Source organism: Oncorhynchus nerka, linkage group LG28, assembly GCF_034236695.1.
Source record: "Oncorhynchus nerka isolate Pitt River linkage group LG28, Oner_Uvic_2.0, whole genome shotgun sequence".
In the NCBI taxonomy this organism is placed as follows: domain Eukaryota; kingdom Metazoa; phylum Chordata; class Actinopteri; order Salmoniformes; family Salmonidae; genus Oncorhynchus; species Oncorhynchus nerka.
Genome location: NC_088423.1, coordinates 14,230,731 through 14,258,018, shown reverse-complemented (window position 1 = coordinate 14,258,018; position 27,288 = coordinate 14,230,731). Strand labels below are relative to the sequence as shown.

Genomic DNA, 27,288 nt, shown 5'->3' with positions numbered 1-27,288 from the left:
AGTAATAATAGGCACTATAAGGAAGTGAAGCCACTCAACCCGTGCTGTTGAACAGGTCTTGTCCTTCTACCTTCCACACACACACACACACACACACACACACACACACACACACACACACACACACACACACACACACACAAGTGGCCATTCTCCACTTCCATGAATACAGCTACTTGACCTCCACTGAAAGGGTCAACAATTGCTTTGATCTGAGGTGATCTGAGGGGTGACTTCCAGGCTTATTCCTTGCCTGCATGAGCCTTATTAATTGATATTTTCCACTGACTATGGCTACACAGTGGTCAGGCCTTCACAGGAACCTCCAGGGAGATGTATGGGGTGTGATGTCTGAGAAGAGGTTTCAGGACCCGCTCTACAGACCTCGTTTTGAGCCCGCCTGGCTGTTTGCAAATCATTATGGTCGAACATCAATGCAATGCATCCAGTCAGCTGGTGAAAAGATAGCTATCTACTTTGAGGGCTCTAGTACTGAAATATAAAGGCTCTAGTACTGAAACATAAAGGATCTAGTACTGAAATATAAAGGATCTAGTACTGAAATATAAAGGATCTAGTACCAAAACATAAAGGATCTAGTACTGAAATATAAAGGCTCTAGTACTGAAATATAAAGGATCTAGTACTGAAACATAAAGGATCTAGTACCAAAACATAAAGGATCTAGTACTGAAATATAAAGGCTCTAGTACTGAAACATAAAGGATCTAGTACTGAAATATAAAGGCTCTAGTACTGAAATATAAAGGCTCTAGTACTGAAATATAAAGGCTCTAGTACTGAAACATAAAGGATCTAGTACTGAAATATAAAGGCTCTAGTACTGAAACATAAAGGATCTAGTACTGAAACATAAAGGATCTAGTACTGAAATATAAAGGATCTAGTACTGAAACATAAAGGATCTAGTACCAAAACATAAAGGATCTAGTACTGAAATATAAAGGCTCTAGTACTGAAACATAAAGGATCTAGTACTGAAATATAAAGGCTCTAGTACTGAAATATAAAGGCTCTAGTACTGAAACATAAAGGATCTAGTACTGAAATATAAAGGCTCTAGTACTGAAACATAAAGGATCTAGTACTGAAACATAAAGGATCTAGTACTGAAATATAAAGGCTCTAGTACTGAAACATAAAGGATCTAGTACTGAAACATAAAGGATCTAGTACCAAAACATAAAGGGAACTTTTAGCTCGGGGAACTCTCAAAGTCAATCCCTTCCTTCTCTCTCTCCTCTTCAATGAATGGAATCCTCTGACTTTCAACATGCTATACCCAAAGAGCAACAAGACACTATTGTTGCTGTTCTCTGTGGGGGTTTTCTTGTTCTCCACTTGTATAGTCCCCCTCTTCTTCCCCCAGTTCTACATTATTGAACCTTGGCCTGTCCATTCTAATCACCAGTCTGTCTTCTCTAGTACAACCAATGATTACATCTTAAAACACACCTTTTTAGGTTTGCTTTTCCTTAGGGTGCTTTTTAGTCTTACAGTTTTTATTGTTCTACTTTAGTTTTTTTATCCTCTTATGTTTGTTGTGTAGTTTTCCTGTAAACCACATTGCGTTGCATTCCATGTCTGAAATGTGCTGCGTAAATAAAGCCTCATTTGATTTGATGATTGAAAATGTGATTATCAGGGCAATTATATTATGTATCAGCTTCCTTAAATCCAGTATATCCATATTGTTACGAGACACCTAGATAATAGAAATGGAAGGACAAATGGCAATAAAATGAACAAATAGTGTAGTCAGTAGTTTATAGTCTGGTTCTAGTATGGTGTTCAAATAGTGTAGTCAGTAGTTTATAGTCTGGTGCTTATATAGTGTAGTCAGTAGTTTATAGTCTGGTTCTAGTCTGGTGTTCAAATAGTGTAGTCAGTAGTTTCTATCCTGGTGTTCATATAGTGGTAGTCAGTAGTTTCTAACCTGGTTCTAGCATGGTGTTCATATAGTGTAGTCAGTAGTTTCTATCCTGGTGTTCATATAGTGGTAGTCAGTAGTTTCTAACCTGGTTCTAGCATGGTGTTCATATAGTGTAGTCAGTAGTTTCTAACCTGGTGTTCATATAGTGGTAGTCAGTAGTTTCTAGTCTGGTGTTCATATAGTGTAGTCAGTAGTTTCTATCCTGGTGTTCATGTAGTGGTAGTCAGTAGTTTCTAACCTGGTTCTAGCATGGTGTTCATATAGTGTAGTCAGTAGTTTCTATCCTGGTGTTCATATAGTGGTAGTCAGTAGTTTCTAACCTGGTTCTAGCATGGTGTTCATATAGTGTAGTCAGTAGTTTCTATCCTGGTGTTCATATAGTGGTAGTCAGTAGTTTCTAACCTGGTTCTAGCATGGTGTTCATATAGTGTAGTCAGTAGTTTCTAACCTGGTGTTCATATAGTGGTAGTCAGTAGTTTCTAGCCTAGTGTTCATATAGTGGTAGTCAGTAGTTTCTAACCTGGTTCTAGCATGGTGTTCATATAGTGTAGGCAGTAGTTTCTATCCTGGTGTTCATATAGTGGTAGTCAGTAGTTTCTAACCTGGTTCTAGCATGGTGTTCATATAGTGTAGTCAGTAGTTTCTAACCTGGTGTTCATATAGTGGTAGTCAGTAGTTTCTAGCCTAGTGTTCATATAGTGGTAGTCAGTAGTTTCTATCCTGGTGTTCATGTAGTGGTAGTCAGTAGTTTCTAACCTGGTTCTAGCATGGTGTTCATATAGTGTAGTCAGTAGTTTCTATCCTGGTGTTCATATAGTGGTAGTCAGTAGTTTCTAACCTGGTTCTAGTCTGGTGTTCAAATAGTGTAGTCAGTAGTTTCTAATCTGGTTCTAGCATGGTGTTCATATAGTGTAGTCAGTAGTTTCTATCCTGGTGTTCATATAGTGGTAGTCAGTAGTTTCTAGCCTAGTGTTCATATAGTGGTAGTCAGTAGTTTCTAGCCTAGTGTTCATATAGTGGTAGTCAGTAGTTTCTAACCTGGTTCTAGTCTGGTGTTCATATAGTGTAGTCAGTAGTTTCTATCCTGGTGTTCATATAGTGGTAGTCAGTAGTTTCTAACCTGGTTCTAGCATGGTGTTCATATAGTGTAGTCAGTAGTTTCTATCCTGGTGTTCATATAGTGGTAGTCAGTAGTTTCTAACCTGGTTCTAGCATGGTGTTCATATAGTGTAGTCAGTAGTTTCTATCCTGGTGTTCATATAGTGGTAGTCAGTAGTTTCTAACCTGGTTCTAGCATGGTGTTCATATAGTGTAGTCAGTAGTTTCTAACCTGGTGTTCATATAGTGGTAGTCAGTAGTTTCTAGCCTAGTGTTCATATAGTGGCAGTCAGTAGTTTCTAACCTGGTTCTAGTCTGGTGTTCAAATAGTGTAGTCAGTAGTTTCTAACCTGGTTCTAGCATGGTGTTCATGTAGTGTAGTCAGTAGTTTCTATCCTGGTGTTCATATAGTGGTAGTCAGTAGTTTCTAACCTGGTTCTAGCATGGTGTTCAAATAGTGTAGTCAGTAGTTTCTATCCTGGTGTTCATATAGTGGTAGTCAGTAGTTTCTAACCTGGTTCTAGCATGGTGTTCATATAGTGTAGTCAGTAGTTTCTATCCTGGTGTTCATATAGTGGTAGTCAGTAGTTTCTAACCTGGTTCTAGCATGGTGTTCATATAGTGTAGTCAGTAGTTTCTATCCTGGTGTTCATATAGTGGTAGTCAGTAGTTTCTAGCCTAGTGTTCATATAGTGGTAGTCAGTAGTTTCTAGCCTAGTGTTCATATAGTGGTAGTCAGTAGTTTCTAGCCTAGTGTTCATATAGTGGTAGTCAGTAGTTTCTAACCTGGTTCTAGTCTGGTGTTCATATAGTGTAGTCAGTAGTTTCTATCCTGGTGTTCATATAGTGGTAGTCAGTAGTTTCTAACCTGGTTCTAGCATGGTGTTCATATAGTGTAGTCAGTAGTTTCTATCCTGGTGTTCATATAGTGGTAGTCAGTAGTTTCTAACCTGGTTCTAGCATGGTGTTCATATAGTGTAGTCAGTAGTTTCTATCCTGGTGTTCATATAGTGGTAGTCAGTAGTTTCTAACCTGGTTCTAGCATGGTGTTCATATAGTGTAGTCAGTAGTTTCTATCCTGGTGTTCATATAGTGTAGTCAGTAGTTTCTAACCTGGTGTTCATATAGTGGTAGTCAGTAGTTTCTAGCCTAGTGTTCATATAGTGGTAGTCAGTAGTTTCTAACCTGGTTCTAGTCTGGTGTTCATATAGTGTAGTCAGTAGTTTCTATCCTGGTGTTCATATAGTGGTAGTCAGTAGTTTCTAACCTGGTTCTAGCATGGTGTTCATATAGTGTAGTCAGTAGTTTCTATCCTGGTGTTCATATAGTGGTAGTCAGTAGTTTCTAACCTGGTTCTAGCATGGTGTTCATATAGTGTAGTCAGTAGTTTCTAACCTGGTGTTCATATAGTGGTAGTCAGTAGTTTCTAGCCTAGTGTTCATATAGTGGTAGTCAGTAGTTTCTATCCTGGTGTTCATGTAGTGGTAGTCAGTAGTTTCTAACCTGGTTCTAGCATGGTGTTCATATAGTGTAGTCAGTAGTTTCTATCCTGGTGTTCATATAGTGGTAGTCAGTAGTTTCTAACCTGGTTCTAGCATGGTGTTCATATAGTGTAGTCAGTAGTTTCTAACCTGGTTCTAGTCTGGTGTTCAAATAGTGTAGTCAGTAGTTTCTAACCTGGTTCTAGCATGGTGTTCATATAGTGTAGTCAGTAGTTTCTATCCTGGTGTTCATATAGTGGTAGTCAGTAGTTTCTAACCTGGTTCTAGCATGGTGTTCAAATAGTGTAGTCAGTAGTTTCTATCCTGGTGTTCATATAGTGGTAGTCAGTAGTTTCTAACCTGGTTCTAGCATGGTGTTCATATAGTGTAGTCAGTAGTTTCTATCCTGGTGTTCATATAGTGGTAGTCAGTAGTTTCTAACCTGGTTCTAGCATGGTGTTCATATAGTGTAGTCAGTAGTTTCTATCCTGGTGTTCATATAGTGGTAGTCAGTAGTTTCTAACCTGGTTCTAGCATGGTGTTCATATAGTGTAGTCAGTAGTTTCTATCCTGGTGTTCATATAGTGGTAGTCAGTAGTTTCTAACCTGGTTCTAGCATGGTGTTCATATAGTGTAGTCAGTAGTTTCTATCCTGGTGTTCATATAGTGGTAGTCAGTAGTTTCTAACCTGGTTCTAGCATGGTGTTCATATAGTGTAGTCAGTAGTTTCTATCCTGGTGTTCATATAGTGGTAGTCAGTAGTTTCTAACCTGGTGTTCATATAGTGGTAGTCAGTAGTTTCTAACCTGGTTCTAGCATGGTGTTCATATAGTGTAGGCAGTAGTTTCTATCCTGGTGTTCATATAGTGGTAGTCAGTAGTTTCTAACCTGGTTCTAGCATGGTGTTCATATAGTGTAGTCAGTAGTTTCTATCCTGGTGTTCATATAGTGGTAGTCAGTAGCTTCTAACCTGGTTCTAGCCTGGTGTTCATATAGTGTAGTCAGTAGTTTCTAGCCTGGTGCCGGAGAAGAATACAGATGTTTTACATGGCCCCAACCGATTGTGTTTTTTTGTTCATTTATTTGCGTTGTTTGTAACTTATTTTTTGTGTTGCCGCTACCTTCTCTTATGACAGAAAATAACTTCTGGACATCAGGACTGCAATTACTCACCACGGACTGGCAGAATCCGAGTCTGATCAGCCCGATGCAAACAATATACTGCTTTCAGCGCATGTGACTAATAAATCATTTGATTTGATTTGATATAGTGTAGTCAATTGTTTCTAGCCTGGTTCTAACCTTGTGTTCATATAGCGCAAAAATCTCAAATTGGGACTCATCAGACCAAAGGACAGATTTCCACCGGTCTAATGTCCATTGCTCGTGTTTCTTGGCCCAAGCAATATTTTCTTCTTATTGGTGTCCTTTGGTAGTGGTTTCAATGCAGCAATTCTACCAAGAAGGCCTGATTTACGCAGTCTCCTCTGAACTTGTCACACCCTGACCATAGTTTGCTTTGTATGTTCTATGTTTTGTTTGGTCAGGGTGTGATCTGAGTGGGCATTCTATGTTGGATGTCTTGTTTGTCTGTTTCTGTGTTTGGGCCTGATATGGTTCTCAATCAGAGGCAGGTGTTAGTCATTGTCTCTGATTGGGAGCCATATTTAGGTAGCCTGTTTTGTGTTGGGTTTTGTGGGTGATTGTTCCTGTCTTTGTGTTTATTACACCAGATAGGGCTGTTCTCGGTTTTTCATGTTTCTGTATATTGTTCTATTTTCATCTTGATTAAAGATGTATCAAAATAACCACGCTGCGTTTTGGTCCGCCTCTCCTTCAACAGAAGAAAGCGGTGACAGAACTGTTGATGTTGAGATGTGTCTGTTACTTTAACTCTGAAGCATTTATTTGGACTGCAATTTCTGAGACTGGTAACTGTAATGAACTTATGCTCTGCAGCAGAGGTAACTCTGGGTCTTCCTTTCCTGTTGGGGTCATGAGAGCCAGTTTCATCATAGCACTTGATGGTTTTTGTGACTGCACTTGAAGAAACTTTAAAAGTTCTTGAAATTTTCTGTATTGACTGACCTTCATGTCTTAACTGTTAAAGTAAGGATGGACTGTCATTCCTCTTTGCTTATTTGAGCTGTTCTTGCCATAATATGGACTTGGTCTTTTATCAAATAGGTCTATCTTCTGTATACCACCCCGACCTTGTCACAACACAACTGATTGGCTCAAACGCATTAAGAAGGAAAGAAATTCCACAAATGAACTTTGAATAAGGCACACCTGTTAATTGAAATGCATTCTAGGTGACTACCTGGTGAAGTTGGTTGAGAGAATGCCAATGGTGTGCAAAATTGTCATCAAGGCAATGGGTGGCTACTTTGAATAATCTCACATTTAAAATATGTTTTTGTTTAACAGTTTTTTGGTTACTACAAGTATGTGTTATTTCATAGTTTTGATGTCTTCACTATTATTCTACAATGTAGAAAATAGTAAAAAACAAAAAACCCTTGAATGATTAGGTGTGTCCAAACCTTTGACTGGTACTATATATTGGTCTGAAGGCCAGTAAAGATAAGTGCCCACGGACCAATATCACGGACCAATATGAATATCCTCATGCATATATATGATAAATAACACGTTAAGTAATATTTTACAAATGTGTGATAGCGACCTGGGGCCGACCCTGGTCTAAATCACCTTGACACGGGGACATGGTAGGTATAAGCACATATTCCAGAGCCTATAAACTAAACAGGCAGTTATTGATTCTGCTCAGCCATCTTCCTTCACCCTGGGTCCCGGAGGTTAAGTCTGCAATATTAATGGATCCTCTAGAATAGGGAGTATATATGTGTCCCAAATGGCACTCTATCCCCTATATAGTGCACTACTTTTGACAATGGCTCTGGTCAAAAGTGCACTATATAAGAAATAGGGTGCCATTTGGGAAGCACACAGGGAGTGTGTCTGGGCGGCTCCACTGGCCAACGCCGCAGCACTGGAGTGGTCAGCAGTTTATGATGGTGAGGCCAACAGGTCAATGGGGAATCAGGGGTCAAAAATGACCATCCCAAATGTCTCCAATGACCCCGGCCAATTGATTGCTTACACATCAGAAAGCTTCCTTTTTGCATTAACTTCAAATTTAGCCCTGGACTCTACAGGGCCATATGACCCACGCCACCTCTCTACCTCCCCTCTCTCTACACATCCGCTGGAAGACTGGTCTGACGTTACAACAGTAGATCACATTGTGTGGATATTTCATAGAAAGGTATTTTATTCTGAAATGTTGACTTATTTGATGAAAACAAGAGTTGTTTTGTAATAAATGCTTTAGTAAAATATCAGCATTTTGAAATACAGAAGTAGAAGTTAAAACATTGTAATTTGATAAATGATGCTTTCCAGAAATGTACAGTCAGAGAGTTACAGTTTATTAGTTTGGTTTGAAACAAAAACACAATGCAGAAAACCACAGATACACATATAGGATATATCAGAAATTTTCAATAGCATAACTCTTGCAACATAAATAATAGCAATTTTACAGCACATAGAGTAAACCAACCAATATATATTTCCCCCCAAAAAAGAGCATTGTCCAGCATTTATCCCAGCAATAGTCTTCTTTTAATAAAAAAATGTCACCTAAACATCGTTGGGATTGCATTTTAAAACTGGAAAATGGGACAACAGTAAATCATTTGTGATTACTAAAATTATTCAGGAAATGCACTTGGCTTATTGTAGTCTATCTTATTTAAATAGTATTAGCATATTCGGGATTTATTTCTCAGATGAAAAGATTTGTCAGGCTCATGGAGCAGTTTTGTCAGAATATAAAAGTGGTATTACATTGCAGTGACACAACAATCATACAAGAAAAATCACATCTGTTATTCAAGGAGTTTTAATGCCTCTCTTTATAACCAAAAGATACTATCAGTCTCTCCCATGGTTTGGTTACAATGGTAGCACAACTCTAGCCTGTTCCCGCCAGTCCCAGCCGAAGTCACAAAGACCTGTCATCTGGTAAAACATCAGGTTGAGTGGCCAGTACAGTCTTATCCTCTGGAGACCCATGTCTATGCTCTATCCCATACCATTTACATCAGTCCCAGCCAAAGTCATGGCCTGTCATTTGGTAAAACTTCATATTAAATGGCCTATAGAACTCCCTGAGCCTGAGCAGCACCTCTGGAGAGATCTGTGGATGAGGCCTTCCCTTAGACTTCCCTAGACAGCGTGGCCTGCTGCTCCCCTCAGGCTTCTTCAGGCAGGGGAAACCCTTGGTCTGGTTGAAGTAGAAGTGTTTGTCTGTGACCAACCTCTTCAGCCCCAGGAAGTCCTGCACCCTGCCCATCTCCCCGGCCGGATCCGTCACCAGCCGCTCGCCGCTGACAAAGAGGAACTTCGAGAGGGGGAAGTAGCGCAGCCAGTTCTCCAGGTGCTTGGCGTAGATCCCGATGCGCACGGCGCTCCAGGAGGTGTCGATGAGGCCCATGGTTGAGTTCCGGAAGGTCAGGCTCTGGAAGGACGGAAGGCCGGGTTGTTTCGACAGTGTCTGGGTGTAGTCGGACACAGCCCGGGTCACAGGGTCTCGGACCACCACAATCAGCTTGGTGTAACGACTCAGGGCGAAGAGACGGCGAGGAGCCTCCTTGGTGACGAAGTAGCTAGGTGTCTTCTCCATAGTGATCTGGCTTTCCAACGTCCGAGGCATCAGGTTTCTGAGAGGAGAGGAGAGGAGAGGAGAGAGATTTGATTAGTGGTTCCCAAATATTTGGCAAACGGACCCACCAAAAGCTTCTGGGAATTTCTTGTGACCCATGAAGTAAATCTTGTTTCTATGTACCCAGTCTCAATCCTATCCTCCTGCATGTGATGAAACAGACTTTAAGACCTTTGGAACCTGGCTTGGTGGGTACAGATAGATATATCTCCATGTCCTGTGGTGTCAGGCAGGGTGGTGGGGGGTACAGATAGATATATCTTCATGTCCTGTGGTGTCAGGCAGGGTGATGGGGGGTACAGATAGATAGATCTCCATGTCCTGTGGTGTCAGGAAGGGTGGTGGGGGGGTACATGACCAGATCATAAACATGACCAGATCTGCGTCCCAATCTATATTACAAATTGTGACAACATATTCATATTCCTTGTGTTATTAGTGTGTTCTGATTGTCTCTTTGATGCTCTGCAGCCGTGAGAGCCTCTGATTTAGCTTTGTATTGATTACATCAATATAAACACCTACATTAGATGCTGGTCTCACTGAAATGTTAGATGGAAAGGAAGTCAATGAGTGGGTGCTTAAGGAAAACCACAAGGCCATAATGACCAGTGAAAAGTCATTTCCTCAGGACTTCCTCCTCCTTCACAAGGCTGTTGGAGGCTGGGCTGGGAGCTGGGCTGAGTGCGCTCTCCCCCAGGCTGCCTGGACAAATATACTATGCCATGTACTGTATATTGTATACCACTGAAGCTGCAAGAAACTCCCCAACAGACTAGCAACAGTCTGATTCTGCTTTAGCCAACAAAGGAGAAATAGACTGACACCCAGGTAGGCAGTAAAGGCTCTGATTGTGAGAAGAAGGACAGCTATTAGTCTCCAAAAATGTGTCCTTTCACAGCTGGAACCATATGCTGGGACACTATCTAAAGTGGATTACCAGAAGTTTCATTTTAAAATACAAAACAGGAATCCTTCCAACTTTCCTCAAACAAGGATCCCTTCATTTAATTTAAAATGAGGGGATTCAAATCTCACGGCGGGTTTATGTTTTAGAAATCCAAGCATGGAGGAATGTTCCAAGTCTTCAGAAAATCCCTCATTTAATTTCCACGGATGGTTCCCCCCTGTAGCGTAGCCATGTGGTAGAGACTGAGGATGGGTCTCAAATGGCACCCTATTTGCTATGCAGTGCATTTGGGCTATGTTCAAAATGAATGCACTATATAGGGAATAGGGTGCCATTTGAGACACATCCTGAAGGCTGTCGTTGACGTGGTTGTTCTCTGGTCTCTAACTGCAGGGCTCTGGCCTGAGCTGTGTGGGGAACAAACTCCTCTCTGATCCAAATCTGATGTCCCCCACCACAAATGTGCCATGGGGCTAATACTGAAAACATGACATATGTTTTTACAACAGATCACCTCTTTTTTCGAAATGAAGGGATACGAGGATCAGGCATATAGAGAACACTCATACTAAAGTAATACACCATGCAAAAAGAAGATTATGAATGTATTAGCTTTTTGATATTCATCTCAATATGATCTGGTTCCATAAAGACATTTTTTAAAAATAAATAAACAATGTAGAAAACATTTATTTGGCTCACCCCAATTAGGCCTGTAGCATGTTGATATTAATATTAACAACATAAGAGGTCAACAAGTGACACAGAAAACATCAAAAAACAACATCTCCACGGGCTCTCTCTCCTGTCTTCCTCTTTGTTCTGAACGACTCACACAGTAACCGATCAGTTACATAGGACAGCATTGTGCCACGTTTCTATACTTTATATAAAGGATATAAAGGAAGTGACACTTTTCTTTACAACTAGTACTACAACCCACTACAATTAAATAATTATATTTATTTCATTTGATGATTTTGCTCTTAGTTTTTTTTTACAGTGATCATTTTGGCCTGCCATATAGACGTGCCAGTCTGTTTGTGTAGTGTGTACTCAGCAGTAAGTGGATGTTTAATTCTGGCCAATCAGGCTAATGGGATCCATGCTGGACCTGTCCCAGCTTCCATTGACATCATATTAACATTCTCGAACACTGGCCTGTAGTCACAGAACTCTGTAGGACTCTCTGGCTATAACACAAATGCTAAAAGGAGGCCACACACTAGAGAGAGAGAAGGAGGGAGGGAGGTTAGGGAGGGAGAGAGGGGGACACACACACACATTAACCTGGTCAGCCTTATCTCGCAAGATTAAAGCGAGACTATGTACTAGAGTGTATACCACTTCAACTGTTGTGTTTGTTCTTTATCAGATGCTGTTGGTCTTTGTATGGTTTCCAAGGGCAGCCAGGTTGGCAGAGGCTAGCTAAGCGACTTGCTGTTTGTTTTGATCACACCTTAGCCTAGCGGTAGCGCTGTTAGCATCTGGAGCAGGAATGCCCGTGTGTGTTTATCTCCATAGACCTGCTGCTATCAGCAGCCTGCAGTACTCACCGTCTGGGTGGCCCTCAGCTCTATTAGGCCCTATTTTAAAAGACCTCAGGTTAATTTGCTACTATTTACGACCGTATTGTAGTGACTGAACTATGTACACCAACCTGAGTGTGTCAATGGCATCTCAAAAACAAGGTGAAAAGATGACGAGCTACACATTAATTCTGGAAACATCATATTTACTTAATTGTTTTTTGTTCTAAGTAGGTGACCCCTCATGAAAAAAAGACTACTGAATTACTAGACAAAACCTATTTGTGCAGTAGTGATTATGTAGAGACCTGTAGGGATTGTGTGGTGAATGTGTTGTATATGCACTACTCAAGTAGAGTTTTGTAGTGTTCAGTAGGAAAAACAGTAGTGCTTCCAGTAATCAGGTAGAGATTTTTACAACTTGATGTTGGCAGTAAATAAGTAGTCACAACACTACTGCCAGACTACACAGTCTTTTCACGACCACAGAAGAAGACAAAACAGGAAGTAGTTGGTTGTTGTTAGCTATCTACTGTTTTTGACAATCCTGAATGTAATCATCTTCCATCCTTTGCCATCCTGTCTTTCATAGCCCTTATGCTGGCACCATCTGTAAGCTTAACTTTCCTTTATGTTTTATGAATACTTTCATGTTGTTGTTTAGCCATTTATATAACCACATCAAAAAGAGTGCTCGTCAAAATGGTCTTGTTGTACTAGGCATATTGAAATGTAGCTATGTAGACTGTTTTCGTCATGCGAGCTAATAAGAATCAGTGGAGGCTCCTTAGGGGAGGACCTTCCTCCTCAGTCAATTTCAGAAACATGTAAATAGTGAAACGTTTAAAACGTTTTTAGATAAAACTCTACTAAATATATTCATGTCACCAAATAGTTGATTTCAATGTTTTGCAATGGTCTACAGTAGCCTCAACATCACTCTGTAGGGTAGCACCATGGTGTAGCCGGATGATGGCTAGTTTCCATCCTCCTCTGGGTTCAATGACTTCAATACAAAACGTAGGAGGCTTATGGTACTCACCCCCTTCCATAGACTTACACAGTAATTATGACAACTTCCGGAAGACATCCTCCAACCTATCAGAGCCCAATCAGGGGATCAGAGAAGGAATATAGTACTGAAAGGATAAGCTACAGCAAGCTAGCACTGCAGTGCAGTGAAAGAGAATAGTTGAACAGTTTTTAACAAATTACTTTTCTTCAAAAATTAAGGAGAAGCAACAGAGAGAGAGATATTTTGTATTTTTTTTTCACTTTCTTAGCAAATGCAGCTAGCTAGTTTAGCCTACTCAAACAACCATCTCAAACAGAGATGGATACTGTGTTAGCTAACTGGCTATGGCTATCCAACAATGGACCTTTTCGTTTTGTACATTGCCACCGGGACCCGCCAGTGTAACTGTTAAACTCCTTGGTGACTATACACTGTACTGCATGATTGTAGCGGATTTACTCATCACATTGTTAGTTCTAGTAGCTATGTTGACTGACGTTATACAGTGGTAGGAAAAGTACCCAAATGTCATGCTTGAGTAAAAGTAAAGATACCTTAAAAGAAAATGACTGAAGTAAAAGTGAAAGTCACCCAGTAAAAAATACTATCTGAGTAAAAGTCAAAGTATTTGGCTTTAAATATACTTAAGTATCAAAAGCAAATGTAATTGCTAAAATATACTTAAGTATTGAAAGTAAAAGTAAAAGTATAAATAATTTCAAATTCCTTCCTTTTATTTATGTATAGCCAGGGCCACACTCCAACACTCAGACATAATTTACAAATTAAGCATTTGTGTTTAGTGAGTCCGCCAGATCAGAGGCAATAGCAATGACAAAGGATGTTCTCTTGATAAGTGCATGAATTTAATAATTTTCCTGTCCTGCTAAGCATTCAAAATGTGACATGTACTTTTGGGTGTCAGGGAAAATGTATGGACTAAAAAGTACAAGATTTTCTACAGGAATGTAGTGAAGTAAAAGTAAAAGTTGTCAAAAATATAAAGAGTAATGTAAATTACAGATACCTCAAACTACTTAAGTAGTACTAGTATTTTTACTTAAGTACTTTACACCACTGATGTTATAATATGGTGACAACAATGTAGGTAGCAGTTATGATATGATGGTTTGGCTTGGAAAGTTTTTTTTGCCTGGTCACAGGCAATTGACATGTTGTGCACTGAAGTCCACAAGCGAAGAGATAAGGTGAGAGGAGGATAGCACGTAGATGCGAGAAGAAATTATACAACGATCAAAGGGATGCTGTATGTACAGTTGAAGTCGGAAGTTTACATACACTTAGGTTGGAGTCATTAAAACTCCACAAATTTCTTGTTAATAAATTATATTTTTGGCAAGTTGGTTAGGACATCTACTTTGTGCATGACACAAGTAATTTTTGTAACAATTGATTACAGACAGATTATTTCACTTATAATTCACTGTATCACAAATCTAGCGGGTCAGAAGTTTACATACACTAAGTTAACTGTGCCTTTAAACAGCTTGGAAAATTCCAGAAAATGATGTCATGGCTTTAGAAAACTCTGATAGGCTAATTGACATCATTTGAGACAATTGGAGGTGTACCTGTGGATATATTTCAAGGCCTACCTTCAAACTCAGTGACTCTTTGCTTGACATCATGGGAAAATCAAAAGAAATCCGCCAAATATTGTAGACCTCTACAAGTCTGGTTCATCCTTGGGAGCAATTTCCAAACGCCTGAAAGTACCACGTTCATCTGTACAAACAATAGTACGCAAGTATAAACACCATGGGACCACGCAGCCGTCATACCACTCAGGAAGGAGATGCGTTCTGTCTCCTAGAGATTAACATACTTTGGTGAGAAAAGTGCAAATCAATCTCAGAACAACAGCAAAGGACCTTGTGAAGATGCTGGAGGAAACAGATACAAAAGTATCTATATCCACAGTGAAACGAGTCCTATATCGACATAAGCTGAAAGGCCGCTCAGCAAGGAAGAAGCCACTTCTCCAAAACTGCCATAAAAAAGCCAGACTACGGTTTGCAACTGCACATGGGGAAAAAGATTGAACTTTTTGGAGAAATGTAATCTGGTCTGATGAAACAAAAATAGAACTGTTTGGCCATAACAACCATCGTTATGTTTGGAGGAAAAAGGGGAGGCTTGCAAGCCGAAGAACACCATCCCAACCGTGAAGCACGGGGGTGGCAGCATCATGTTGTGGGGGTGCTTTGCTGCAGGAGGGACTGGTGCACTTCATAAAATAGATGGCATCATGAGGAAGCCTCCAGTGGGCAGCTGGGTGGAGGTGCTCTTATTCTCCATGGACTTTACAGTGTCCCAGAACTTTTTGGAGTTAGTGCTACAGGATGCAAATTTCTGTTTGAAAAAGCTAGCCTTTGCTTTCCTAACTGACTGTATATTGGTTCCTAACTTCCCTGAAAAGTTTCATATTGCGGGGGCTGTTCGATGCTTCTGCAGTACGCCACAGAATGTTTTTGTGCTGGTCAAGGGCAGTCAGGTCTGGAGTGAACAAAGGGCTATATCTGTTCTTAGTTCTACATTTTTTGAAAGGAGCATGCTTTTTTAACATGGTAAGGAAAGCACTTTTAAAGAACAGCCAGGCATCCTCTACTGCCGGAATGAGGTCAATATCTTTCCAGGATACCCGGGCCAGGTCAATTAGAAAGGTTTGCTCGCTGAAGTGTTTTAGAGAGCGTTTGGCAGTGATGAGGGGTTGTCGTTTGACCACGGACCCATTACGGATGCAGGCAATGAGGCAATGATCACTGAGATCCTGACTGAAGACAGCAGAGGTGTATTTAGAGGGCAGGATTATATCTATGAGGGTGCCCATGTTTACGGATTTAGAGTTGTACCTGGTGGGTTGATTGATAATTTGTGTGAGATTGAGGGCATCTATCTTAGATTGTAGGACGGCCGGGGTGTTAAGCATATCCCAGTTTAGGTCACCTAACGGTACAAACTCTGAAGATAAATGGTGGGCAATTAATTCACATATGGTGTCCAGGGCACAGCTTGGGGCTGAGGGGGGTCTATAACAAGCGGCAATAGTGAGAGATTTCTGGAAAGGTGGATTTTTAAAAGTAGAAGCCTGAACTGTTTGGGCACAGACCTGGATAGCATGACAGAACTCTACAGGCTATCTCTACGGTAGATTGCAACTCCACCCCCTTTGGCAGTTCTATCTTGGTGGAAAATGTTGTAGTTGGGGATGAAAATTTCAGAATTTTTGGTGGCCTTCATAAGCCGAGATTCATACACAGCTAGGATATCAGAGTTGACAGAGTGTGCTAAAAGCAGTGGAAAAAACCAACTTAGGGAGGAGGCTTCTGATATTAACATGCATGAAACCAAGGCTTTTACGGTTACAGAAGTAAACAAATGATAGCGCCTGGGGAATAGGAGTGGAACTGGGGGCTACAGGGATTCAAGGCATAATGTACAGACAAGGTTATGGTAGGATGTGAGTTCAGTGGAGGTAAACCTAGGCGTTGAGTGACGATGAGAGAGGTTTCATCTCTGAAGGCATCAGTTAACCTAGGTGAGGTCTCTGCATGTGTGTGGGGTGGGACGAAAGAGCTATCTAAGGCATTTTGAGCGGGACTGAGGGCTCTACAGTGAAATAAAACAATAATAACTAGCTGAGACAGCAGTAGACAAGGCACATTGACATCAGAGAGGGGCATAAAGCAATCACAGGTGTTGATCAGGAGAGCTAAGACAACAACGGGTAAATGGCGATGAATGGGCAGAGTGGGTCAGTTAGGTACATACAGGACCTGAGTTTGATGCTGGGGCCAACAGATAAACAAAATGAGGTACTGTGTTATTGAAACAGTCCAGGGGGCATCAGCTGTGTAGCTGAGTGATCATAGGGTCAAAAGAGCAGCAGCAGGTGAGTCAGTGTGCTGTTCGGTAGTCACTACTACGCTAGGCGAGCAGGGGACGCAGCGTTCAGAAAAGCTAGCGGGTTTGTCATTATGGGGTATTGTGTGTAGATTGATGAGGAACATTTTTAATTGAATCCATTTTAGAATAAGGTTGTAAAGTAACAAAATGTGGGAAAAGTCAAGGGGCCTGAATACTTTCCGAATGCACTGAAACTTGAGGAAATATCATGTGCAATAGTATAGTAGGGACACAGTAGTGAGACAAGATGGTGTCAGTAGTGATTTTGAATATGCAAACAGTAGTAAATGTTTTCAATAGTGTTAGTGTTTCTTACTGGAGAGGGAATGCAAATCAACGGCGCTGGACAGAGTGGAATCAGGTGTATCAAAAAGGCAGTTTATTGGTCAAAGATATCTTGTTTTACATCGTGCACGGATCTAGTTCATATAACCCGATGAGGGGTCAGGTGAAAAAGAGAACTTATACAGAGGTTACATTCATTTTTATACATAGAATAAAGTAGGTATAGCCTTGTCGTGACGTCTTCTGAATGGTCCCGTAGGGTTGGAGGCGGACCCGCTCTAGCCAGAGTAGAAGCCCCCATTGGTGCACAGCAGTCTTCTGTTCTGGGCACCCGACCAGTAGCAGGGGAGAAGAGTTGTTTATTCTAGGAGATGTTTGTGTCAGGGGTTCGTGAGGTAGAGGGCAGTTTACTATGGCTGGGTGTATGTGTTCATGCGATGGAATGTCTTTGTTTCCTGGGGTCGGGAGACAACAAAGCTGAGGAGATAGTGTTAGGGGGGTAGTTTTATTGCTGGCTGTGTGAGCTAGTTCCTGTTTTAGCAGGGGTACATAGTCAGGCGGTTTGGCTTGGCGCTGTATAATATATGAACTATGTATATGAATGTTTACATATATTTATATAACAATAGTAAGCCAAAAGGTTTTATGTAGGGAATGGAAAAGGATCAGGAGCAATCCAGTAGTGATCAGCAGTGACACCACACTACAGACACCGATGGCAGTAGTTATTCAATAAGGAGGAGTAGGCATACGGCAGTAATCTGTATGGGGGAATACTTTTTTTACAATATATCGTGTTGTATCGTTTTGACTATATCACAATATTATTTTTGTGCTAGTTGGCTTTTGTGCTAGTTGCCTGAGCACCAAAATTCCAGTATCTTTCATTCATAGTTCTCCATCTTTTTAAATAGGCAGCCAATTTGTTTTCAGTACTTTAATGACTTGATCAAAACCCTCTGAGCAATAAATAATGAAAAAGGTTGGAAACAAGGTTCAAGTCCCAAGTAGAACGGGTCAAGTCCAAGTCGTGCTTTATAAGAGCAAGTTGAGTCACGTTTTTTCAAGTAAAGAAAATCTATACATGCAATGACTTGTTCAACTACTGTCATGCCCTGATCTGTTTCACTTGTCCTTGTGATTGTCTCCACCCCCCTCCAGGTGACACCCATCTTCCCCATTATCCCCTGTGTGTTTATACCTGTGTATATATGTGTTTGTCTGTTGCCAGTTCGTCTTGTTTGTCAAGTCAACCAGCATTTTTCTCAGCTCCTGCTTTTCCCCAGTCACTCTTTTTCTCTCCCTCCTGGTTTTGACCCTTGCCTGTCCAGACTCTGAGCCTGCCTGCCTGACCACTCTGCCTGTCCAGACTCTGAGCCTGCCTGCCCGACCACTCTGCCTGCCCCTGACCCTGAGCCTGCCTGCCTGACCCTGAGCCTGCCTGCCTGACCACTCTGCCTGACCTGACCCTGAGCCTGCCTGCCTGACCACTCAGCCTGACCTGAGCCTGAGCCTGCCTGCCTGACCACTCTGCCTGTCCCTGACCCCGAGCCTGCCTGCCTGACCACTCTGCCTGTCCCTGACCCCGAGCCTGCCTGCCTGACCACTCTGCCTGTCCCTGACCCTGAGCCTGCCTGCCTGACCACTCTGCCTGCCCCTGACCCTGAGCCTGCCTGCCTGACCACTCTGCCTGACCCTGACCCTGAGCCTGCCTGCCTGACCACTCTGCCTGACCCTGACCCTGAGCCTGCCTGCCTGACCACTCTGCCTGATCCTGAGCCTGCCTGCCGTCCTGTACCTTGGCCCCACTACTCTGGATTATCAACCTCTGCCTGCCTTGACCTGTCGTTTGCCTGCTCCTGTTGCTGTAATAAACATTGTTACTTCAACACAATCTGCACTTGGGTCTTACCTGAAACGTTATAACTACAAATCTTTGTCTATTTATTGAGGCAACCAGACAGCCCTTTCATTATTTTGTCTTCAACATATGTTGATTAGCCTATGACATTGTAAAATAGGGACCTTGTAGCAGTGTTAAGGGCATGAAACCAGCAGGAGTGTACATTTATTTACAGGTCTTGGAGATCGAATGGTGAAAGTGCCATATCATACAAAATAAACAAGTCAATTTACCAAATATACACTGGCAATAGCTGTCACGGCCGTCGTAGGGAGGAGACCAAGGCGCAGCGGGATAAGTGTACATTCTTCTTTATTAAAACAGCGAACACTGAACAGAGCGAACAAAATAACAAAACGAACTGTGAAGCTAATATGGATAGTACAGACAGGCAACTAAACATAAAATAAGAACCCACAAATACCCAAGGGAAAATGGCAATCTAAATATGATCCCCAATCAGAGACAACAATAAACAGCTGCCTCTGATTGGGAACCAATTCAGGCCACCATAAACCTACATATGCCTAGACTTACAAACACCTCTAGACATACAAAAACCCTAGACAATACAAAACAATCATACCCACCCTCGTCACACCCTGACCTAACCAAAATAATTAAGAAAACATAGATAACTAAGGTCAGGGCGTGACAATAGCCCAAAATAAATTGCCTCTGCATCAGGCTTAACCTGTTCTATCTATGTGATGTTCACCAATAGTGAAATATGTAGTGTACACCAGTAATGACATTTGTAGTGTTCACCAGTAGTGAAAAAAGTAGTTTTTCACCAGTAGGGAAATATGTAGTGTTCAACAGTTGTGAAATATGTAGTATTCACCAGTAGTGAAATAAGTAGTGTTCACACGTAGTGAAATATGTAGTATTCACCAGTAGTGAAATAAGTAGTGTACACCAGTAGTGAAATATGTAGTGTACACCAGTAGTGAAATATGTAGTGTTCACCAGTAATGACATTTGTAGTGTTCACCAGTAGTGAAAAATGTAGTTTTTCACCAGTAGGGAAATATGTAGTGTTCAACAGTTGTGAAATATGTAGTATTCACCAGTAGTGAAATAAGTAGTGTTCACACGTAGTGAAATATGTAGTATTCACCAGTAGTGAAATAAGTAGTGTTCACACGTAGTGAAATATGTAGTATTCACCAGTAGTGAAATATGTAGTGTTTACCAGTAGTGAAACGTACCAATATATCACTCATTACTACATAAATCACTGCTGTTTTACTACACATCTCAATAGCAATCAAGTAGTAAAACCAGTAGTGTACATAAATCACTGCTGTTTTACTACACATTTCAATAGCAATCAAGTAGTAAAACCAGTAGTAATTCAGTAGTACTTTTTCATGAGTGAAGCTCACTCATAAAACACAGCATCTGGGCATTAACGTGTGTGTGTTGTATAGTATAATGCTGGCCCCCTCAGGTACAGTAAACGCAGTGGCCATTATAACTGGTCCAATGGAGGGTTGATTTCACACACTGAGTGCTCCAGTCTTTTAACTTTTTATTTGTCATCCCAACGTTATCTCTCCTCTCCTCACTGGGCCATACAGTAAGAGCCCATGTGTGTAAACACAGGACAGGAGTGTTGATTTAAAAGGTGGCCTCACTCTCAGAGGAACACATATAGACACACCCACCAAACACACACACGCGCGCATACACGCATGAATGCACACACAGCCTCACTACCTGATGCAGGAGCAGCAAACACTTTACACTGCTACCAGCGGCACAGGATACTCCCACATCTGGTAGGTGTGTATGTGTGTGTGTGTGTGTGTGTGTGTAAATGAGGAAATGAGAGAAGTGTTGCTGGTCCCTGGGTAGGAAGTGTTTTCTCTGCTGGTCCCTGGGTAGAAGTGCTTTCTCTGTTGGTCCCTGGGTAGGAAGTGTTTTCCCTGCCGGTCCCTGGGTATAAGTGTTTTCCCTGCTGGTCCCTGGGTAGAAGTGCTTTCTCTGTTGGTCCCTGGGTAGGAAGTATTTTCCCTGCTGGTCCCTGGGTAGAAGTGTTTTCCCTGCTGGTCCCTGGTTAGGACGTATTTTCCCTGCTGGTCCCTGGGTAGGAAGTGTTTTCCCTGCTGGTCCCTGGGTAGAAGTGTTTTCCCTGCTGGTCCCTGGGTAGGAAGTGTTTTCCCTGCTGGTCCCTGGGTAGGAAGTGTTTTCTCTGCTGGTCCCTGGGTAGGAAGTGTTTTCCCTGCTGGTCCCTGGGTAGGAAGTGTTTTCCCTGCTGGTCCCTGGGTAGGAGGTGTTTTCCCTGCTGGTCCCTGGGTAGGACGTATTTTCTCTGCTGGTCCCTGGTTAGGAGGTGTTTTCCCTGCTGGTCCCTGGGTAGGAGGTGTTTTCCCTGCTGGTCCCTGGGTAGGAAGTGTTTTCCCTGCTGGTCCCTGGGTAGGAGGTGTTTTCCCTGCTGGTCCCTGGGTAGGACGTATTTTCTCTGCTGGTCCCTGGTTAGGAGGTGTTTTCCCTGCTGGTCCCTGGGTAGGAAGTGTTTTCCCTGCTGGTCCCTGGTTAGGAAGTGTTTTCCCTGCTGGTCCCTGGGTAGAAGTGCTTTCTCTGTTGGTCCCTGGGTAGGAAGTGTTTTCCCTGCTGGTCCCTGGGTAGAAGTGTTTTCCCTGCTGGTCCCTGGGTAGGAAGTGTTTTCCCTGCTGGTCCCTGGTTAGGACATATTTTCCCTGCTGGTCCCTGGTTAGGAAGTGTTTTCCCTGCTGGTCCCTGGGTAGAAGTGTTTTCCCTGCTGGTCCCTGGGTAGAAGTATTTTCCCTGCTGGTCCCTGGTTAGGAAGTGTTTTCCCTGCTGGTCCCTGGGTAGAAGTGTTTTCCCTGCTGGTCCCTGGGTAGGAAGTGTTTTCCCTGCTGGTCCCTGGTTAGGACGTATTTTCCCTGCTGGTCCCTGGGTAGGACGTATTTTCTCTGCTGGTCCCTGGTTAGGAGGTGTTTTCCCTGCTGGTCCCTGGGTAGGAGGTGTTTTCCCTGCTGGTCCCTGGGTAGGAAGTGTTTTCCCTGCTGGTCCCTGGGTAGGAGGTGTTTTCCCTGCTGGTCCCTGGGTAGGACGTATTTTCTCTGCTGGTCCCTGGTTAGGAGGTGTTTTCCCTGCTGGTCCCTGGGTAGGAGGCGTTTTCCCTACTGGTCCCTGGGTAGGAAGTGTTTTCCCTGCTGGTCCCTGGTTAGGAAGTGTTTTCCCTGCTGGTCCCTGGGTAGAAGTGCTTTCTCTGTTGGTCCCTGGGTAGGAAGTGTTTTCCCTGCTGGTCCCTGGGTAGAAGTGTTTTCTCTGCTGGTCCCTGGGTAGGAAGTGTTTTCCCTGCTGGTCCCTGGTTAGGACGTATTTTCCCTGCTGGTCCCTGGTTAGGAAGTGTTTTCCCTGCTGGTCCCTGGGTAGAAGTGTTTTCCCTGCTGGTCCCTGGGTAGAAGTATTTTCCCTGCTGGTCCCTGGTTAGGAAGTGTTTTCCCTGCTGGTCCCTGGGTAGAAGTGTTTTCCCTGCTGGTCCCTGGGTAGGAAGTGTTTTCCCTGCTGGTCCCTGGTTAGGACGTATTTTCCCTGCTGGTCCCTGGGTAGAAGTGCTTTCTCTGTTGGTCCCTGGGTAGGAAGTATTTTCCCTGCTGGTCCCTGGGTAGAAGTGTTTTCCCTGCTGGTCCCTGGGTAGGACGTATTTTCTCTGCTGGTCCCTGGTTAGGAGGTGTTTTCCCTGCTGGTCCCTGGGTAGGAGGTGTTTTCCCTGCTGGTCCCTGGGTAGGAAGTGTTTTCCCTGCTGGTCCCTGGGTAGGAGGTGTTTTCCCTGCTGGTCCATAAGGTGAATGCACCAATTTGTAAGTCGCTCTGGATAAGAGCGTCTGCTAAATGACTTAAATGTAAATGTAAATGTCCCTGGGTAGGACGTATTTTCTCTGCTGGTCCCTGGTTAGGAGGTGTTTTCCCTGCTGGTCCCTGGGTAGGAGGTGTGTTCCCTGCTGGTCCCTGGGTAGGAAGTGTTTTCCCTGCTGGTCCCTGGGTAGGAGGTGTTTTCCCTGCTGGTCCCTGGGTAGGAGGTGTTTTCCCTGCTGGTCCCTGGGTAGGAGGTGTTTTTCCTGCTGGTCCCTGGGTAGGAGGTGTTTTCCCTGCTGGTCCCTGGGTAGGAGGTGTTTTCCCTGCTGGTCCCTGGGTAGGACGTATTTTCCCTGCTGGTCCCTGGGTAGGAAGTGTTTTCTCTGCTGGTCCCTGGGTAGGAAGTGTTTTCTCTGCTGGTCCCTGGTTAGGACGTATTTTCCCTGCTGGTCCCTGGGTAGGAAGTGTTTTCCCTGCTGGTCCCTGGGTAGGAAGTGTTTTCCCTGCTGGTCCCTGGGTAGGAGGTGTTTTCCCTGCTGGTCCCTGGGTAGGACGTATTTTCTCTGCTGGTCCCTGGTTAGGAGGTGTTTTCCCTGCTGGTCCCTGGGTAGGAGGTGTTTTCCTGCTGGTCCCTGGGTAGGAAGTGTTTTCCCTGCTGGTCCCTGGGTAGGAGGTGTTTTCCCTGCTGGTCCCTGGGTAGGAAGTGTTTTCCCTGCTGGTCCCTGGGTAGAAGTGTTTTCCCTGCTGGTCCCTGGGTAGGAAGTGTTTTCCCTGCTGGTCCCTGGTTAGGACGTATTTTCCCTGCTGGTCCCTGGTTAGGAAGTGTTTTCCCTGCTGGTCCCTGGGTAGAAGTGTTTTCCCTGCTGGTCCCTGGGTAGAAGTATTTTCCCTGCTGGTCCCTGGTTAGGAAGTGTTTTCCCTGCTGGTCCCTGGGTAGAAGTGTTTTCCCTGCTGGTCCCTGGGTAGGAAGTGTTTTCCCTGCTGGTCCCTGGTTAGGACGTATTTTCCCTGCTGGTCCCTGGGTAGAAGTGCTTTCTCTGTTGGTCCCTGGGTAGGAAGTATTTTCCCTGCTGGTCCCTGGGTAGAAGTGTTTTCCCTGCTGGTCCCTGGGTAGGAGGTGTTTTCCCTGCTGGTCCCTGGGTAGGAGGTGTTTTCCCTGCTGGTCCCTGGGTAGGACGTATTTTCTCTGCTGGTCCCTGGTTAGGAGGTGTTTTCCCTGCTGGTCCCTGGGTAGGAGGTGTTTTCCCTGCTGGTCCCTGGGTAGGAAGTGTTTTCCCTGCTGGTCCCTGGGTAGGAGGTGTTTTCCCTGCTGGTCCATAAGGTGAATGCACCAATTTGTAAGTCGCTCTGGATAACAGCGTCTGCTAAATGACTTAAATGTAAATGTAAATGTCCCTGGGTAGGACGTATTTTCTCTGCTGGTCCCTGGTTAGGAGGTGTTTTCCCTGCTGGTCCCTGGGTAGGAGGTGTTTTCCCTGCTGGTCCCTGGGTAGGAAGTGTTTTCCCTGCTGGTCCCTGGGTAGGAGGTGTTTTCCCTGCTGGTCCCTGGGTAGGAAGTGTTTTCCCTGCTGGTCCCTGGGTAGAAGTGTTTTCCCTGCTGGTCCCTGGGTAGGAAGTGTTTTCCCTGCTGGTCCCTGGTTAGGACGTATTTTCCCTGCTGGTCCCTGGTTAGGAAGTGTTTTCCCTGCTGGTCCCTGGGTAGAAGTGTTTTCCCTGCTGGTCCCTGGGTAGAAGTATTTTCCCTGCTGGTCCCTGGTTAGGAAGTGTTTTCCCTGCTGGTCCCTGGGTAGAAGTGTTTTCCCTGCTGGTCCCTGGGTAGGAAGTGTTTTCCCTGCTGGTCCCTGGTTAGGACGTATTTTCCCTGCTGGTCCCTGGGTAGAAGTGCTTTCTCTGTTGGTCCCTGGGTAGGAAGTATTTTCCCTGCTGGTCCCTGGGTAGAAGTGTTTTCCCTGCTGGTCCCTGGGTAGGAGGTGTTTTCCCTGCTGGTCCCTGGGTAGGAGGTGTTTTCCTGCTGGTCCCTGGGTAGGACGTATTTTCTCTGCTGGTCCCTGGTTAGGAGGTGTTTTCCCTGCTGGTCCCTGGGTAGGAGGTGTTTTCCCTGCTGGTCCCTGGGTAGGAAGTGTTTTCCCTGCTGGTCCCTGGGTAGGAGGTGTTTTCCCTGCTGGTCCATAAGGTGAATGCACCAATTTGTAAGTCGCTCTGGATAAGAGCGTCTGCTAAATGACTTAAATGTAAATGTAAATGTCCCTGGGTAGGACGTATTTTCTCTGCTGGTCCCTGGTTAGGAGGTGTTTTCCCTGCTGGTCCCTGGGTAGGAGGTGTTTTCCCTGCTGGTCCCTGGGTAGGAGGTGTTTTCCCTGCTGGTCCCTGGGTAGGAGGTGTTTTTCCTGCTGGTCCCTGGGTAGGAGGTGTTTTCCCTGCTGGTCCCTGGGTAGGAGGTGTTTTCCCTGCTGGTCCCTGGGTAGGACGTATTTTCCCTGCTGGTCCCTGGGTAGGAAGTGTTTTCTCTGCTGGTCCCTGGGTAGGAAGTGTTTTCTCTGCTGGTCCCTGGTTAGGACGTATTTTCCCTGCTGGTCCCTGGGTAGGAAGTGTTTTCCCTGCTGGTCCCTGGGTAGGAAGTGTTTTCCCTGCTGGTCCCTGGGTAGGAGGTGTTTTCCCTGCTGGTCCCTGGGTAGGACGTATTTTCTCTGCTGGTCCCTGGTTAGGAGGTGTTTTCCCTGCTGGTCCCTGGGTAGGAGGTGTTTTCCCTGCTGGTCCCTGGGTAGGAAGTGTTTTCCCTGCTGGTCCCTGGGTAGGAGGTGTTTTCCCTGCTGGTCCCTGGGTAGGAGGTGTTTTCCCTGCTGGTCCCTGGGTAGGAGGTGTTTTCCCTGCTGGTCCCTGGGTAGGACATATTTTCCCTGCTGGTCCCTGGTTAGGATGTATTTTCTCTGCTGGTCCCTGGTTAGGATGTATTTTCTCTGCTGGTCCCTGGTTAGGATGTATTTTCCCTGCTGGTCCCTGGTTAGGATGTATTTTCTCTGCTGGTCCCTGGTTAGGATGTATTTTCTCTGCTGGTCCCTGGTTAGGATGTATTTTCTCTGCTGGTCCCTGGTTAGGATGTATTTTCTCTGCTGGTCCCTGGGTAGGAAGTGTTTTCCCTGCTGGTCCCTGGGTAGAAGTGCTTTCTCTGTTGGTCCCTGGGTAGGAAGTGTTTTCCCTGCTGGTCCCTGGGTAGAAGTGCTTTCTCTGTTGGTCCCTGGGTAGGAAGTATTTTCCCGCTGGTCCCTGGGTAGAAGTGTTTTCCCTGCTGGTCCCTGGGTAGGAAGTGTTTTCCCTGCTGGTCCCTGGTTAGGACGTATTTTCCCTGCTGGTCCCTGGGTAGGATGTATTTTCTCTGCTGGTCCCTGGGTAGGAAGTGTTTTCCCTGCTGGTCCCTGGTTAGGATGTATTTTCCCTGCTGGTCCCTGGGTAGGATGTATTTTCTCTGCTGGTCCCTGGGTAGGACATATTTTCCCTGCTGGTCCCCGGGTAGGAAGTGTTTACCCTGTTGGTCCCAGGGCTCAGACCATGTATGCTGTTATCTGTGTAACTTTACTCTGGGACCCTTGCAAGACCCCTCTGAGAGAGAATATGGGCCTTTCCTCCCTGAAGGTCAGAGGCAGACACTTTTGATTCAGTGGATGAGACCACCGGGGCCATGGGCATGCTTGTAATGCAAGATGTCTTAAGCTCAGCCTCTCTCTCCCTCTCTCAGGGATACTTCCATAGGAGATTGTAAATGATGAGGACACACAGTGTCCAGGAATGTTGAGAAGACTTTCTGTACTCAATTCCCATCACTGGGGACTGTATTTCTGTCACTACAAGTTCAGCGTCATCTGCAGGGTTAAACGCACTGTGACATCATGAGTTTAACCCTCTGCCCCATGCTTTAGACTCAATACTTTGCTACTCTGCAGAGAGAAAGGCTTGTAATTACTGGGAAGAAAGAATGAAGGCTTCAGGATCTTTTTTTTCAATTGCTAACAAGCATCGGTCAATACTGAAGCCACTTTTTCAAAACTCTTCACACAGTCTGTATTACCAACATGCATCTTGGCCAAACAGTTAATCTCACCTCCAAAACTCACTCAAACCACCAAAACACTTCATACATGTCTCAAAATAAACTTGTTCGACCATAACATTGGCAACAATTCTCATTCAGAAAGCATACATTGTCACTCTGACACGATGACATAAAACCACTAACAACAGGGAGCATTACATAAATGATTAACTCTTCTCTTTGAAGTTTGAATGATTTTTCACATAAATCAGTATTTCATTATAGAATAAGAATAACACAATTTCACTTTATTGACTGTACTAAAGTATATGTAACAAGAATAAATCAGAAATGCAGCAATTTGCTTCGATAGCCTTCTAGGGTTCTAGTTCTCATCAACATATATAGTATAATCACTCATACTGTACAGTACTGTGAGGGTTCTAGTTCTCATCAACATGTATAGTATAATCACTCATACTGTACAGTACTGTGAGGGTTCTAGTTCTCATCAACATGTATAGTATAATCACTCATACTGTACAGTACTGTGAGGGTTCTAGTTCTCATCAACA

General features: G+C 43.9%; 1 protein-coding gene across 1 annotated transcript in view; it reads right to left on the bottom strand.

Annotated features, from left to right (window-relative positions):
- Positions 1 to 7,967: 7,967 nt before the first annotated feature.
- Positions 7,968 to 27,288, bottom strand: part of LOC115112890 (heparan sulfate glucosamine 3-O-sulfotransferase 6-like) — a 38,708-nt gene continuing 19,387 nt past the window's right edge. The window contains exon 2 of the mRNA XM_029639923.2: positions 7,968 to 9,284. Coding sequence (XP_029495783.2) covers positions 8,666 to 9,284 — 619 coding nt within the window. The 3' untranslated portion in view covers positions 7,968 to 8,665. The remainder of the gene's footprint in view (positions 9,285 to 27,288) is intronic.